The sequence below is a fragment of the Narcine bancroftii genome, chromosome 8 (assembly GCF_036971445.1).
Source record: "Narcine bancroftii isolate sNarBan1 chromosome 8, sNarBan1.hap1, whole genome shotgun sequence".
NCBI classification, from domain to species: Eukaryota; Metazoa; Chordata; class Chondrichthyes; order Torpediniformes; family Narcinidae; genus Narcine; species Narcine bancroftii.
Genome location: NC_091476.1, coordinates 74,958,970 through 74,972,982, shown reverse-complemented (window position 1 = coordinate 74,972,982; position 14,013 = coordinate 74,958,970). Strand labels below are relative to the sequence as shown.

General features: G+C 56.1%; 1 protein-coding gene across 3 annotated transcripts in view; it reads left to right on the top strand.

Annotated features, from left to right (window-relative positions):
* eml3 (EMAP like 3) overlaps positions 1-14,013 on the top strand; it is a 33,548-nt gene that overhangs the window by 14,171 nt on the left and 5,364 nt on the right. For all 3 annotated transcript variants that reach the window (XM_069894192.1, XM_069894194.1, XM_069894193.1), the window contains 14 exons: positions 584-612; positions 1,106-1,138; positions 1,567-1,690; positions 2,153-2,302; positions 5,487-5,556; positions 6,109-6,219; positions 7,587-7,682; positions 8,431-8,565; positions 9,613-9,751; positions 10,221-10,372; positions 10,788-10,913; positions 11,264-11,395; positions 12,515-12,582; positions 13,639-13,727. In XM_069894192.1, coding sequence (XP_069750293.1) covers positions 584-612; positions 1,106-1,138; positions 1,567-1,690; positions 2,153-2,302; positions 5,487-5,556; positions 6,109-6,219; positions 7,587-7,682; positions 8,431-8,565; positions 9,613-9,751; positions 10,221-10,372; positions 10,788-10,913; positions 11,264-11,395; positions 12,515-12,582; positions 13,639-13,727 — 1,454 coding nt within the window. The remainder of the gene's footprint in view (positions 1-583; positions 613-1,105; positions 1,139-1,566; positions 1,691-2,152; positions 2,303-5,486; positions 5,557-6,108; positions 6,220-7,586; positions 7,683-8,430; positions 8,566-9,612; positions 9,752-10,220; positions 10,373-10,787; positions 10,914-11,263; positions 11,396-12,514; positions 12,583-13,638; positions 13,728-14,013) is intronic.

Here is a 14,013-nt window from a genome sequence, read left to right as displayed (position 1 = left end):
AGAGGGGCAGTGGGGAGGGAGCTCTGTGGGAGGAGTGGTGAGGAGAGAGCACTGTGGGAGGAGAGGAGGGAGTGCTGTGGGAGGGTCGGTGGGGAAGGAACTGGGAGGGAGTGCTGTGGGAGGGGCGGTGAGGAGGGAACACTAGGAGGGAGCTCTGTGGAGTGGGACCTCTGGGAGGGGTGGTGAAGAGGGAGCACTGTGGGAGGAGCAGAGAGGAGGAAGTGCTGTGGGAAGGTCGGTGGGGAAGGAACACTGTGGGAGGGGCGGGGGAGAGGAAGCACTGTGGGAGGGGTAGTGAGAAGGGAGCTGGTCTCCAACAAACTGTGAAGTTTGCACGTTCCTCCGGGACCTGTGGGGTTAATCCACTGCTGTGAATTGTCTCTTGTTTGTGGGTAAGGGATGTCAATGTGACTATGGGATGAATTGGTTACCGGGTAAAATAACATTTTTGTGAAAGTTAATGCTTACTGTGTCAAAAGAGGATGAAAAGACAGAATGGCCACTTCCCTGAGCATGATCAGTTGATGTGTTCTCTGGTGATGGGAGGTTCAACGCTAACGCATGTCTCTGCTTCCCTACACAGCCGCACCAAGGAACCTCCCCAGAGCCCAGGTGAGGATGTAGCAATCGCCTCCCGCCAGAATGGAGCAGTGGGCTGAATAGCCTCTTGCTGTTTTAGTGAGGTTGGGACACAGAGGTACCTTGCCATGGAGAAGGGAGGGAGCTGCCTCTCGGTGAGGGTATGAGAGGTATGGGAGGGAGGGGCAGCCTGAGGGGATCTTGTCCAGGAGCTGGTGCCAGGAGGATGGAGGAGGTGGACAGCCCATGAGGAGGGTCGGATGGATGGAGGGAGGAATGGAAAGGAGGAGAGGACAAATGGAGGGAGGAGGGATGATGTGCCACAGGCAGTTTGAAGTGAAGGGCGGTGAGGAGGGGCAGTGAGGTGGGAGAGATGGTGAGGAGGGAGGGGTGATGAAGTGGGAGAGATGGTGAGGAGAGAGTGCCGTGGGAGGGGCGGTGAGGAGGGTGCGCCTCGTATTTGCACTATTTTGAAGCTTTGTCCCATGGTGAAGTAACACGTCTGGTGTGTGTCTTTCCCCGGCAGTGGCATCGTCCCGACGTGGCATCTACAATCAAGGTGAGCTCTATCCTGGATCATCTCCCAGGGTGAAGGCTTAATGAACGAGGGCATGTTCACCAGGGCCACCATCTTAACAGCAGCTGAGGCAGGGAGCTCCCTAGCCAGGGAGAGGGTGTTACAGGGATGGAGGGGTGTGGATTTCATGGGTTTAAAAGACACTGGTCATTAAGAGGACCAGAGGGAGTTATAGAGACAGGAAGGGCTTACAGTCACAGAGAGGGGTGCAGGGATTGGAACGGGGTTACAGAGACAGGGAGGGGTGTCAGAGACTGGAGGGGCTTACAGATACAGGGAGGGTAGTAGGGGACCGGAGGGTGGGCGGTTACAGATAGGAAGGGGTGTAGGGCGTTTTAGTGTGAGGGAGTGGGTCACGTCAACAGACCCTAATTTTTCTTTTGAAAACCATTGTGGGCCCCCCCCACCAGAGGGGATATCGATCAAGATGTTCCTGCGCGGCCGTCCCATCACCATGTATGTACCGAGCCAGCTCCCCAGCTACGAGGACATGAAGATGGAACTCCCAGCAGAGAAACTCAGGCTGGACTGGGTGTATCCTTCAGCCTGCACTGGGGTTGTTGGGGACAGGCCCTTTCTGTGTTCCAGCTCCTTCCCCACATTCTGTGCCCCTCCCTTCCCCCCTTTCCTTTCTCCCATTTCTTTTTCTCCTCCGTTCCCCCTCCCCCACTGTCTAGACACTGTCCGGTTGGAGTTGACCCATGTGGATACTGTCTGGCTTAAGGTGCCCTTTGTCTAGATGGTGTCTAGTTGGAAGCACCCGTTGTTTGATGCTGTCTGGCCAGAGGTGCCTACCGTCAACTGGATTCTCTCTGGCTGGATTTGACTCTCGTTAGTCATTGTCTGGCTGGAGGTGACCCCTGGCTAGTCACTGACTGGTTTTGTGCCCACTGTTTGGATACTGTGTGGTTGGTGGTGCCTACTGTCTGGAGGGAACTGAAGTGGTGTTGGGGGATGGTGATGGCCTAGTTTCTGAACACCTTGACACTTCAGCAGATATGGATACCGTGGCCGGGATTGCCGGGATAACTTGCACCTCCTGCCCTCGGGAGAAATCGTCTACTTCATTGCTTGCGTGGTGATCCTGTACAACATTGAGGAGCAAACTCAGCGCCACTACCTCAAGCACACGGACTGCGTCCGCTGGTGAGGCCAGGGACTGGAGGGATTATTGGGGAGGAGGGTGGAGAATCAGTGCCTTAGATGGACTGCTAGCAGGAGGGGGGGGGTTAACACTGGGAGAACAGAATGACAATTAAGGGAGAAGGCTGAATTTTGGGACTTGATGGTACTTCCGAGAGTTGGGCCAGCTGATGAGGTTGGGGTCACGAGTTGAGAGAGGGTATGAAAGTTTATTGTCATATACATAAAACATCGAAGTACTCGAGCTGGCAGAGTCCTCAAGCATCGAATCCATGCTGCTGAAAACTCAACTGCGCTGGGTGGGTCACGTCTCCAGAATGGAGGACCATCGCCTTCCCAAGATCGTGTGGCGAGCTCTCCACTGGCCACCGAGACAGAGGTGCACCAAAGAAGAGGTACAAGGACTGCTTAAAGAAATCTCTTGGTTCCTGCCACATTGACCACCGCCAGTGGGCTGATATCGCCTCCAACCGTGCATCTTGGCACCTCAGAGTTCGGCGGGCAGCAACCTCCTTTGAAGAAGACCGCAGAGCCCACCTCACTGACAAAAGACAAAGGGGGAAAAACCCAACACCCAACCCCAACCAACCAATTTTCCCTTGCAACCGTGCCTGCCTGTCCTGCATTGGACTTGTCAGTCACCAACAAGCCTGCAGCAGACGTGGACATACCCCTCCATAAATCTTCATCCGCGAAGCCAAGCCAAAGGAAGGACATAAAACCATAAATATTACTGCACAGAAACAGCCTTTTGGCCCTTCTAGTGTGTGCTGAAGTATTTTCTGCCTTTTCCCACTGACCTGCATCCAGTCTATACCCTCCATACCCCTCTAATACAAATACAGTACTTGTATAAATTATTCTTCAATGTTAAAATTTGAGCTCGCATTCATTACTTCAGCTGTCAGCTCGTTCCACACTCCCACCACTCTGTGTGAAGAATTTCCCCTAATGTTCATCCTAAACTTTTCCCTTTTCATCTTTAACCTATGGCCTCTGGTTTGTATCTCAGTGGGAAAAACCGACCTGCATTTACTCTGTCTAAACCCTCAATTTTAAATACCCCTATCAAATCTCCCCTCATTCTTTTGTGCTTCAGGGAATAAAGTCCTCACCTGTTTAACCTTTCCCTGTAACTCAGTTCCTGAAGTCTGGACAACATTCTAGTAAATCTTCTCTGCCCTCTTTCTATCTTATTAACATCTTTCCTGTAGTTCAGTGACCAAAACTACACACAATTCTCTAAATTTGGTCTCACCGATGTCTTGTACAACTTTACCACAACATCCCAGCTTCTGTACTCAATACTTTGATTTATGAAGGGCAATGTGCCAAAAGCTCTCTCTACAACCCTGTCCACCTGTGACACCACTTTCAGGGAATTATGTATATATTCCCAGATCCTTTTGTCGTACTGCATTCCTCAGTGCCTGACTATTTACTGTGTATGTTCTTTCTTGGTTTGTCCTTCCAAATGCAACGCTTGTCTGCAATAAATTCCATCGGCCATTTTCCAGCCCCTTTTTCCAGCTGGTCCAGATCCCTCTGCAAACTTTGAAAACCTTCCCCACTGTCCACAATGTCTCTAATCTTAGTGTCATCTGCAAACTTGCTGATCCACTTTCCCACATGATCATCCAGATCATTGATATAGATGACAAATAACAATGGTCCCAGCACCGATTCCTGAGGCACACCACTTGTCACAGGCCTCCAGTCTGAGAAACAATCATCCACCACCACTCTGCTTCTTTCATATGGCCAAAGTCGAATCCAGTTTACTACCTCACCATGAATATCTAGCATCTGAACCTTCCTGACTAACCTCACACAAGGGACCTTGTCAACAACATCCACAGCCTTTCCTTCATCATCTTTCCTTGTAACCTTCATGAAAACTTATCAGATTGGTTAAACATGATCTACCACACATAAAGCCATGTTGACTATCCCTAATCAGTCCCTGGTTATCCAAATACTTGTATATCCAATCTCTTAGAATACCTTCCAATAATTTAATTATGGCTCACCTGACTATAATTACCAGGGTTACTTTTGGAGCCTTTTTAAAACAATGGAACAACATGAGCTACCCTCCAATCTTTCGGAACCTCACCCGTGGCTAAGGACATTTTAAATATTTCTGCTAGAGACCCTGCAATTTCTACAATAGCCTCCCTCAAGGTCCAAGGAATATCTTGTCATGCTCTGGACATTCATCACCCTTATTTACTTTAAGACAGCAAACACCTCTTCTTTAATCTGTATAGGTCACTACTTTTTCTCCTAACTTCCATAGATGTGCCAATTACCTGCGTAAATACTTATGCAAAAACACGTTTATGATCTTCCCCCATCTCTTCTGCTCCATAAAGACTATGTACTTATCCACCTAATTCTTGGTGCCTGTAGCCACACAGGTACACTAGATACATTAGCTATACCAGTATAAAATACCACAACATTGCCAAGAACAAAAAACGAGGTAAAAGTTTTGATAGATAAATTTTCACAAAGTGAATATTCAGAAAGTGCAAATAAAAGTACTGTTTCAATTGTGTAGACAGTTCTTTCGGTGGTGCCAGAATAGTTTACGGTCAAGGGGGTTCACGGAGGGGGAGAAACTGTCCTTGAATCAGGAGGTGCTAGTCTTCAGGCTTCTGTATCTTCTACCTGAAAGGAGTAGTATGAAGAGGTTGGGAGCAGTGTGAAGAGATTGTGAGCAGGGATATGGGGGTCTTTTACAACACTGGCAGCCTTTTTGAGACACTGCCTGTGGAAGGTGGAGGCTCGAGCCTGCAATGGACTTGACTAGGGTTTGCCACTGTCTTTGTTCCAGGGCATTTATGGTTCCAGACCAGGCCATGATGCAGCCAGTCAGTGCATTTTAGAGAAAAGGTGCTGAAAAGGAGGGAGATCTGGGCATTTGATTCGGTCGAAGTTGCAGAAGGAAATGATCAGGGGAACATGAAGTAGTTAGGAGAAGCTAAACTTTCTTTGTACCCTGGAGACTGGGGAAGGTGCTGGTTGAGGGTTTTTGGGAGGAGTGGTTTCTGTCCAATGAAGGTGAAGGGATGGGGGCTGTTGATTGGGATGGGGGGGGTTGCAGGGTTCCCTCTCCCTTTGTTTTACCTTTTGGGCCCCCTCCTCACATACTCACTGCCCATTTTTCTCCCCCACCCCCCAGTTTGGCCACCCACCCAGATGGAATACGGATCGCATCTGGACAAGCCGCGGGGGTCGACAAGGACGGCAAGGTGCTAACCTCTGACCTTTCAGCATGGCACTGGTGTCGCAGGTCAGGGGGAGAGGGGAGGGAGCAATCGCGGACTTCAGAACCCTGCCCCTTGGTGACTCCCGCGACACAAACAGGGAGGGGGGGAGAGTGGGAGAAAACAATGAGAGAGGGAGATGAATAGGTGGAGGGAATGGGAGGAAATGAGGGGGAGAGAGGGCAAGGAAGGAATCAGGAAGAGATATGGTGAAGGGATTGAGGGAGAAGAAATGATGGAGAGAGGTGAGGGAAAAAGAGGGAGAGGAGGAAGAGAAGGTGGGTGGAAAGGGTGAGGAAGAGGAGGGGAAGACGGGTGGTGGGTAGGGAGGAGGAAGGGGGAGGGGAAGAAGAGTGGTGGGGAGGTTGAGGGGAGGGGAGGAGGTGGTGGGGGAGGTTGAGGGGAGGGGAAGAGGAGAGTGGTGGGTGAGGAGGAGTTGGGGATGTGGTGGATAGGAGGGGGTGAGTGGGTGGGGAGGGGAAAAGGAGAGGAGGAGGAGGGCTGAGCTCACTAATCTTTGCTCCTCGGCTCCCCCAGCCCCTCGTGTCAGGTGTCCACATCTGGGATTCAGCCCGTCTCCACACACTGCAACACATTGGGCCCAGCAACTTCGAGCGTGGAGTGGGCTGCCTCGCCTTCTCACAGGCTGTGAGTTCCCCACCTCCCCTCCACACTGCTCCCTCATCCTCCCCCACTCCATCCACACCTCCACCCCACTTTCTACCCCTGCCCCTCCCTCACTCATCTCTACCCCTCTCCCCTTCCCTCACCACCCACTCACTCTCTCTTCCTCCCTCGCTTCCCCTTCTCCTTTGTTCCCCCACACGCCCCCTTCTCCTTTGTTCCCCCTCGCTCCCCCTTCTCCTTTGTTCCCCCTCGCTCCCCCCTTCTCCTTTGTTCCCCCTCGCTCCCCCTTCCTCCCTCGCTCCCCCTTCCTCCTTCGCTCCCCCTTCCTCCCTCGCTCCCCCTTCCTCCCTCGCTCCCCCTTCCTCCCTCGCTCCCCCTTCCTCCCTCGCTCCCCCTTCCTCCCTCGCTCCCCCTTCCTCCCTCGCTCCCCCTTCCTCCCTCGCTCCCCCTTCCTCCCTCGCTCCCCCTTCCTCCCTCGCTCCCCCTTCCTCCCTCGCTCCCCCTTCCTCCCTCGCTCCCCCTTGCTCCCTCGCTCCCCCTTGCTCCCTCGCTCCCCCTTGCTCCCTCGCTCCCCCTTGCTCCCTCGCTCCCCCTTGCTCCCTCGCTCCCCCTTGCTCCCTCGCTCCCCCTTGCTCCCTCGCTCCCCCTTGCTCCCTCGCTCCCCCTTGCTCCCTCGCTCCCCCTTCCTCCCTCGCTCCCCCTTCCTCCCTCGCTCCCCCTTCCTCCCTCGCTCCCCCTTCCTCCCTCGCTCCCCCTTCCTCCCTCGCTCCCCCTTCCTCCCTCGCTCCCCCTTCCTCCCTCGCTCCCCCTTCCTCCCTCGCTCCCCCTTCCTCCCTCGCTCCCCCTTCCTCCCTCGCTCCCCCTTCCTCCCTCGCTCCCCCTTCCTCCCTCGCTCCCCCTTCCTCCCTCGCTCCCCCTTCCTCCCTCGCTCCCCCTTCCTCCCTCGCTCCCCCTTCCTCCCTCGCTCCCCCTTCCTCCCTCGCTCCCCCTTGCTCCCTCGCTCCCCCTTGCTCCCTCGCTCCCCCTTGCTCCCTCGCTCCCCCTTGCTCCCTCGCTCCCCCTTGCTCCCTCGCTCCCCCTTGCTCCCTCGCTCCCCCTTGCTCCCTCGCTCCCCCTTGCTCCCTCGCTCCCCCTTGCTCCCTCGCTCCCCCTTGCTCCCTCGCTCCCCCTTCCTCCCTCGCTCCCCCTTCCTCCCTCGCTCCCCCTTCCTCCCTCGCTCCCCCTTCCTCCCTCGCTCCCCCTTCCTCCCTCGCTCCCCCTTCCTCCCTCGCTCCCCCTCCTCCCTCGCATCCCCCTTCCTTCCCTTCCTCAGCCCCCCCCTCTCCTTTTCCTTCTCTCCCATTGGTCCATTGTTTTTCATTGCCCATGCCCTATGCACTGCATTTTAGGACTCTGGGTCCTTCCTGTGTGTGATCGATGACTCCAATGAGCACCTGATGTCGGTATGGGACTGGTCCCGGGGCACGAGGCAGGCTGAGACCAAGGTCTGTACTGAAGGTGCAGGGCCAGGGGGTGGGCTGAGCACGTGGGGTGGAGCTGGGCCTGTGAGAGATCCATATCCCCTTACTGCAGTGTGTGTAAGATCCCATCGTGTTGGAGATCCATGTCCCCTCACTGCAATGTGTGTGAGATCCCATCCTTTTGGAGATCCGAGCCCCCCTCACTGCAGTGTGTGTGAAATCCCATCCTGTTGGAGTACCATGCAGATCACTGACCTGACTCAGCCACTGGGATTAAACCACTGCAGTCTCCAGCCAACAAGAGCTTGAGGAGACCATTAAACCCTTCCAGCCTACACCACTATCCAATACAATCATGGCTGATCATTGAATCTCAGTCCTCCTGCTCTCTCTCCCGACCCCCTGACTCTTTAAGGCACAAGGATCACATCCAGCTCCCTTGTGAATATATCCAATTAACTGACTTCAACAGCTTTCTACAGCAGTGAGTTCTTCAAGTTCACAACCCTCTGATTTAAGAAGATTCTCCTTATCTTAGTCCTCACGGTGTTTCCCCTTGTTCTGGACCTCCCTCACATCTGGAACATTCTTCCCATTCTCTCATGCTGCAAAATTCCACTGAGCGTAATCCTGGTCTTCATCAGTCAGTCCTGTTGCCCCTGAAACCAGGGAGCGTAGTGCTAGTGGACGGGGGGCCTGAAGGTGGTTCCAAAGGCGGCGGAGGGCTGAGTGGTGGGAGAGTGAGTAGTGCCCCCTCTCTCTGGCCCTGCAGACCACCAATGAGGCAGTGCTGGAGGTGGGTTTCAACCCCCGTGACACTACGTGCATTGTGTCCTGCGGCAAGTCCCACGTCTACTTCTGGACCTGGAGCGGAGGCAGCCTTACCAAGAAGCAGGGCATCTTCGGGGTAAGTAGGGGGGCAGAACAAAGCATATGGGAGCAGAACAAAGCATATGGGAGAGTGAGGGATGCTGGGAGTATTGGGGGCTGGAAGGAGAGTGGGGTAGAACAAGGGGCCTGGGTGAGTGGGGGCCGCTAGGCGTATGTGATGAGGGCTAATGGGTAGATTGGGGTGAACAGGGTCTGTTAGAATAGTGGGGGGTGAGTATAGGAGTATGGGGATGGTGTGCATGGGCGGGCTGAGGTTAGTGGGGGGAGTATGGGGAATGTGGAGAGTACAGGGGCGGCTGCAGGAATTGGGGGTTATTGGGGGTGAGTAAGGGGAGTACAGGGTTAGGAGGAAGAATAGGTGTGCGGAGCTGGATAGGTGGTTATGTGGGTGAGGGGGTGTTACGGGGATGAGTGTGGGGCCAGTTTGCTGCACAGGTGAGAAAGGGGACCCTCCCGGCCCAAGGCTGAGGGTGGGGGAGGTGCTGTCCATTATGGACTATTGGTTGGGGGTAGGGTGTAGAGGGTGGGATCAGGCCCCCAATGATGATCTTCCTGTACTTGCTGCCCTTACTGGTGGGAGGATGCCAATACAGCCCCACCCCAACTTCCTTGTCCATCTAACCCAGGCTGAGGATGGTTCCCCACACAGCCTGCCTGGATTGGCACAGTGTATGGTACAGGAGGGAAGGGTCTGACAGCCCAACTCACTGGGGGTGTGGGTGGGGGAGGAGATGGCTGCCGAGCAGGGGGTTGAGAGATGGTTGATGGAGCTGGGTGGGGGGGAGATGGTTGATGGAGCAGGGGGGTTGCGGGGAGATGGTTGACGGAGTTGGGGGGGCGCAGATGGCTGATGGGGGAGGATGGGGGGAGATGGGTGATGGAGCAGGGGGCTGAGGGGGAGGTGGCTGATGAACCTGGGGGGGGAGATGGCTGATGGGAGAGGGTGGGGGGGAAATGGTTGACGGAGCTGGGGGTGGGTGGGAGATGGCTGCCAGGGCAGGAGGGGGTGGGAGATAACTGCGAGGGGCAGGGTGCTGAACCTCGTGTCTATGGGTCCCTACAGAGATATAAGAAACCGAAGTTCATCCAGTGCTTCGCCTTCCTGCTGAGTGGAGAAGTCGTGACCGGGGACTCCGAAGGCAACATACTGTTGTGGGGCAAGGCAGCGGCAGACACCAGGACACTGGGCAAGGGAGCCCGAGGTAATGGTGCCTGAGGGAATCTGGTTGGTGAGGGTGAGGCCGAGGGATAGGGACAAGCTGAGATAAGAGGAGACCCAAGGCTACCAGGAATAGGGGGTGGTGCGCAAGTGGGCAAGGATGGGCGCCATCTGAATGACATAGTTCTGAGGGAGTGGGAGTGGTGGTGAGGAGGGGGCGCCGTGGGAGGGGCGGTAAGGAGGGAGGGCTGTGGCTGTGGGAGGGGCAGAGAAGAGGGAGAAGTGGTGAGGAGGGAAGGAGGGGAGATGAGGGAGCGCCGTGGGAGGGGCAGCGAGGATGGGTCAGAGAGGGACGGTGAGGAGAGAGGGCTGTGGGAGTGGTGGAGAAGAAGGAGGGGCAATGAGAAGGGAGGTGAGGGGTGGCAAGGAGGTAGGGTTGGGCCCCGGGGGGGGGGGGGGGTGGAGAAAGAGCTGCTCACCTTTCCCCATTGACTCTTCCTGTCGGTGAGCAGACACATACCAGATCAGCCGCCTGGTGCGGGCTCACGAGGGCAGCATCTTCACTCTATGTGTCTGCCTGGACGCAACGCTGCTCAGTGGTGGCGGCAAGGACAGGAAGATCATCCGCTGGGGGCCAAACCTCACCCTCCAGCAGGAGACCGAGGTGAGGGGGTGGGGGGAGGAGAGATTTGGGGAAAGGGGAGGAGAGGAATGGAGGGTAGGAGGGGAGGAGGGAAAGAGGGAGGGGAATGGGTGGGGGAAAAAGAATAGAGGGGGTGAGGGAGGGGGAAGAAGAGAATAGTTGGTGTGGCGAATTGAGGGGTGGGAGAAGAATGTGGGGAGGGGAGGTGGGAATGGAAAGAAATGGGTGGAGGGAATGTGGATGGAGAGGAGGAAATCAAGGGCAGTGGAGGAAGGAGTGGGGGGAGGGGAATGGATGGAGGGAGAAGGAGGGGGAATGGAGATTGGAGGGAGTGGGTTTGGAGGCGGTTGGTGTGGAGGAGGGATTGGAGAGTGAGGGTTTGAAGGGATGGTTACAGATGGGGTTATGAGGGTTGGTGACCCTTGTCGATCTACAGGTCACTGAGAGGATGGGTGCAGTACGGATGCTGGTTGAGGGTCCGGACCAGGTGCTGCTGGTGGGGACCACCCGCAACGCCATCCTGAGGGGCAGCTTCAGCCAGCCCCTCACCCCCATCGTGCAGGTCAGTGGAGAGGGGAGGGGTGCGAAGGAGTGAGGGGCCCTGGGGGGAGACTCATCTCAGGAGCTCAACCCTGGGGGAGGGGATCCCTGGGGAGGTGGTCCCTGGGGAGGTCTCCTTGTGATGAGAGAGTCTCTGGGGATGGGAGTCTCTGTGGGAGGGAATCTCTCAGGAGGCTTATCCCAGAGTGAGGGATCCCTGTAGGAGAGCATCTCTGGGGGAGGCTCATCCCCGGGGGAGGGGTCCCTTGTGGGGTTGTGCCCCTGACAATGGGAGTGGGAAGTCCATGCTGGTAGTGGATATCGGTTACAGGGGTGCTCCAAAACTTTCACACCTGCCCTCACTGCCCTCAGGGTCACACGGATGAGCTGTGGGGACTGGCCACCCACCCCTCACTTGACCTGTTCCTCACATGTGGCCACGACCGACAGGTGTGTGTGTGGGACCAGAGGCAGCATGTCCTGGCGTGGAACCGGGCCCTGGAGGTGAGCAAGGACCACAGTCTTCCCCATACACCATCCATTCCTGCATTGTCCCCTCTAGTCCTCCCGATCTCTGTAACCCCTCCAGTCCCTTACATCCTTCTCTACCTCTGTAACCCCTCTGGACCTTGACATCCTTCCCTTTCTCTGTAAACCCCTCTGGTCCCCGCCAACCCTCCCTGTCTCTGTAACCCCCCCACCCCCCAACCCACCAGTCCCCACAAACACACACACCTTCCTGCATTCGCATGCCTCTCCAATCCTCCATATTCTTCCCTGTCTGTAACCCCCTCTCGTCCCCTCGACCCCTCCCTGTCACTGTTACCTCCTCTGGTCCTCTACACCCCTCCCTGTCACTGTAGCCCTCTCCGGTCTCCTCCAATCTTCCCTGTCTCTCTAACTCCATCTGGTCCCCTACACCCCTCCCTGTCTCTGTAAACCCCTCCCCACTCTGGTTCCCTGCACCCCTCCCTGTCTCTGTAACCCCCTCTGGTCCCCTACACTCCTCCCTGTCTCTATAACCCCCTCTGGTCCTCTACACCCCTCCCTGTCTCTGTAACCCCCTCTGGTCCTCTACACCCCTCCCTGTCATTGTAGCCCCCTCCAATCCCCCCTGTCTCTGTAACCCCCTCTGGTCCCCTACGCCCCTCCCTGTCTCTGTTACCCCCTCTGGTCCCCTACACCCGTCCAGTCTCTGTAAACTGCTTTGGTTCCTTACAGCCCTCCTTGTTTCTGTAACCACCCAATTCTCCCTCCGCCCCCCCTCCTCCTCCTTCCTCTCCCTTTCCTCTCACCCTCCCTCTTCCCCTCTCCCTCCCCTTTACCCTCCCCCTCTGCCCCTCCTCCTCATTCTCCCCTACCTCCTTCTGCCACAGCTTCTCCCTCCAGCCCCACCCTCCTTCTCTCCCTGTCCTTCTCTTTTTTACACATTAGGGATTGATGCCTCATTATTTATGGTTGCTGTGTGGGAGAGGCGGAGAGGAGGTAGCGCTGTGGGAGGGCTGGTGAGGAGGGAGGGCCATGGGAGGGGTGACAAGGAGGGAGCACTGTGGAGGGGCATTGAGGTGAGAGTGCTGTGGGAAAGACTGAGGTGAGGATGTTGTCCTGTTTTTTTATCTACAGGGGACGGGTCTGTGTGCTGATTTTCACTGCAGTGGCTCAGTGGTGGTTGTCGGGCTGCAGACAGGCAGGTAATCCCAGCATTTCACTCTCCACTATGTCCTAGGGACTGGAATCAGGGATCAAGGCCTCAGGGTTCAGGGATTTGGTTCAGGACAGGGAATCAGTGTGACTGCTTCTCCCATAGCGGTGGTGACTATGGGCTGTTCTCTGCACAAGCAAGCAACAAATGCTGTCCCCCTCCTCCCCCCCCCCTAGCCTGAAACACTCCCTCGCCCCTGTAACTCTGACCCCCTTGTTGCCACTGTATCCCTGAACTTCCTGCTTGCCTACTCCCCCTTCCATGAACCCACTCCTCACCCCCATCCCGAATCCCTTCCTTGCCCCCTTCCTGAACATCTCCATGCTCCCTTCCCTGAACCCCCCATCTCATCCTTTCCCTGAACCCCCCTCCTCACCCCCTTCCCTGAACCCCCCTCCTCACCCCCTTCCCTGAACCCCCCTCCTCATCCCTTTCCTGAATTCTCTCCTCAGCCTCTTCACCCCCTTCCCGAATCATTCCACCTTGCCTCCTTTGCACCCTTATTTCCTCGCCTCGTTTACTTGCCCTTCCACTCTCCATCTGTCTACATTTCTCCAATACTCCTCCACCCATCTACTCCAATCCTCTTCCCCCATTTCCCAACCCTAACTGGTGAAGAAAATCCTGGGTTGCCCTCCGACTCTCCTCACCCCTCTCGCCCCTCCCCCTCCCCAACACCAGACAGGACACCTGGAGGCTTGATTCAGTGTCACTGAGGTGTTTGGGGAAGGTTTCTGTGCTTCATGCTGGTTCTGGCATATCCCTGGGTGGAGGAATCACACACGGGGGCTGCAGGCGTGATTCTCCCAATATGGCCCTTTTACCAATGGTGTTCGTTCCCTCCCTCCCCCTCTCACTTCCTCCCTTTCCCTTCCCTCACTCTCTCCTTTCTCTCTCCCTCCCTCCCTCCTTCCTCACCCTCCCTCTGCTCCCATCTCCCTCATCTTCTCTCCCCTTCCTTTCACACCCACTCCCCCTTCTCCTCTCCCTTTCACTTCCCCTCTCTCCCCTCCCTTCCTCCCTCTGTCCCTTTCCCATGCTTCAGGTGGCTGGTGCTGGACTGTGAGACACGGGAGGATGTGTGCAGCTCAGTGGATGGGAACGAGCAGCTCTCAGTAGTACGGTACTCCCCAGGTAAGGCTGGGGCCCCAGGCCTGGTTTGGAGGGTGTGTCCCCTGATCCCCAGCCACACATCTCCCCTCTGGGGAACCAGGGGGAGACCGTTCTGCCCCCACTAGATATAAATATGTACAGGCTAATCCTACCCCATCCCCAGATACTGGAATGCATTCCAGCCTCCACCCCTTTCCCTCCAAAGTCACACCGACTCTCCCTGGACTCTCCCCTCACCCCCACACTGGGGAAGGGTGGGCAATCTACAGCAACCGATTAACCATAACCCCCCTCCTCCCCCCATGTA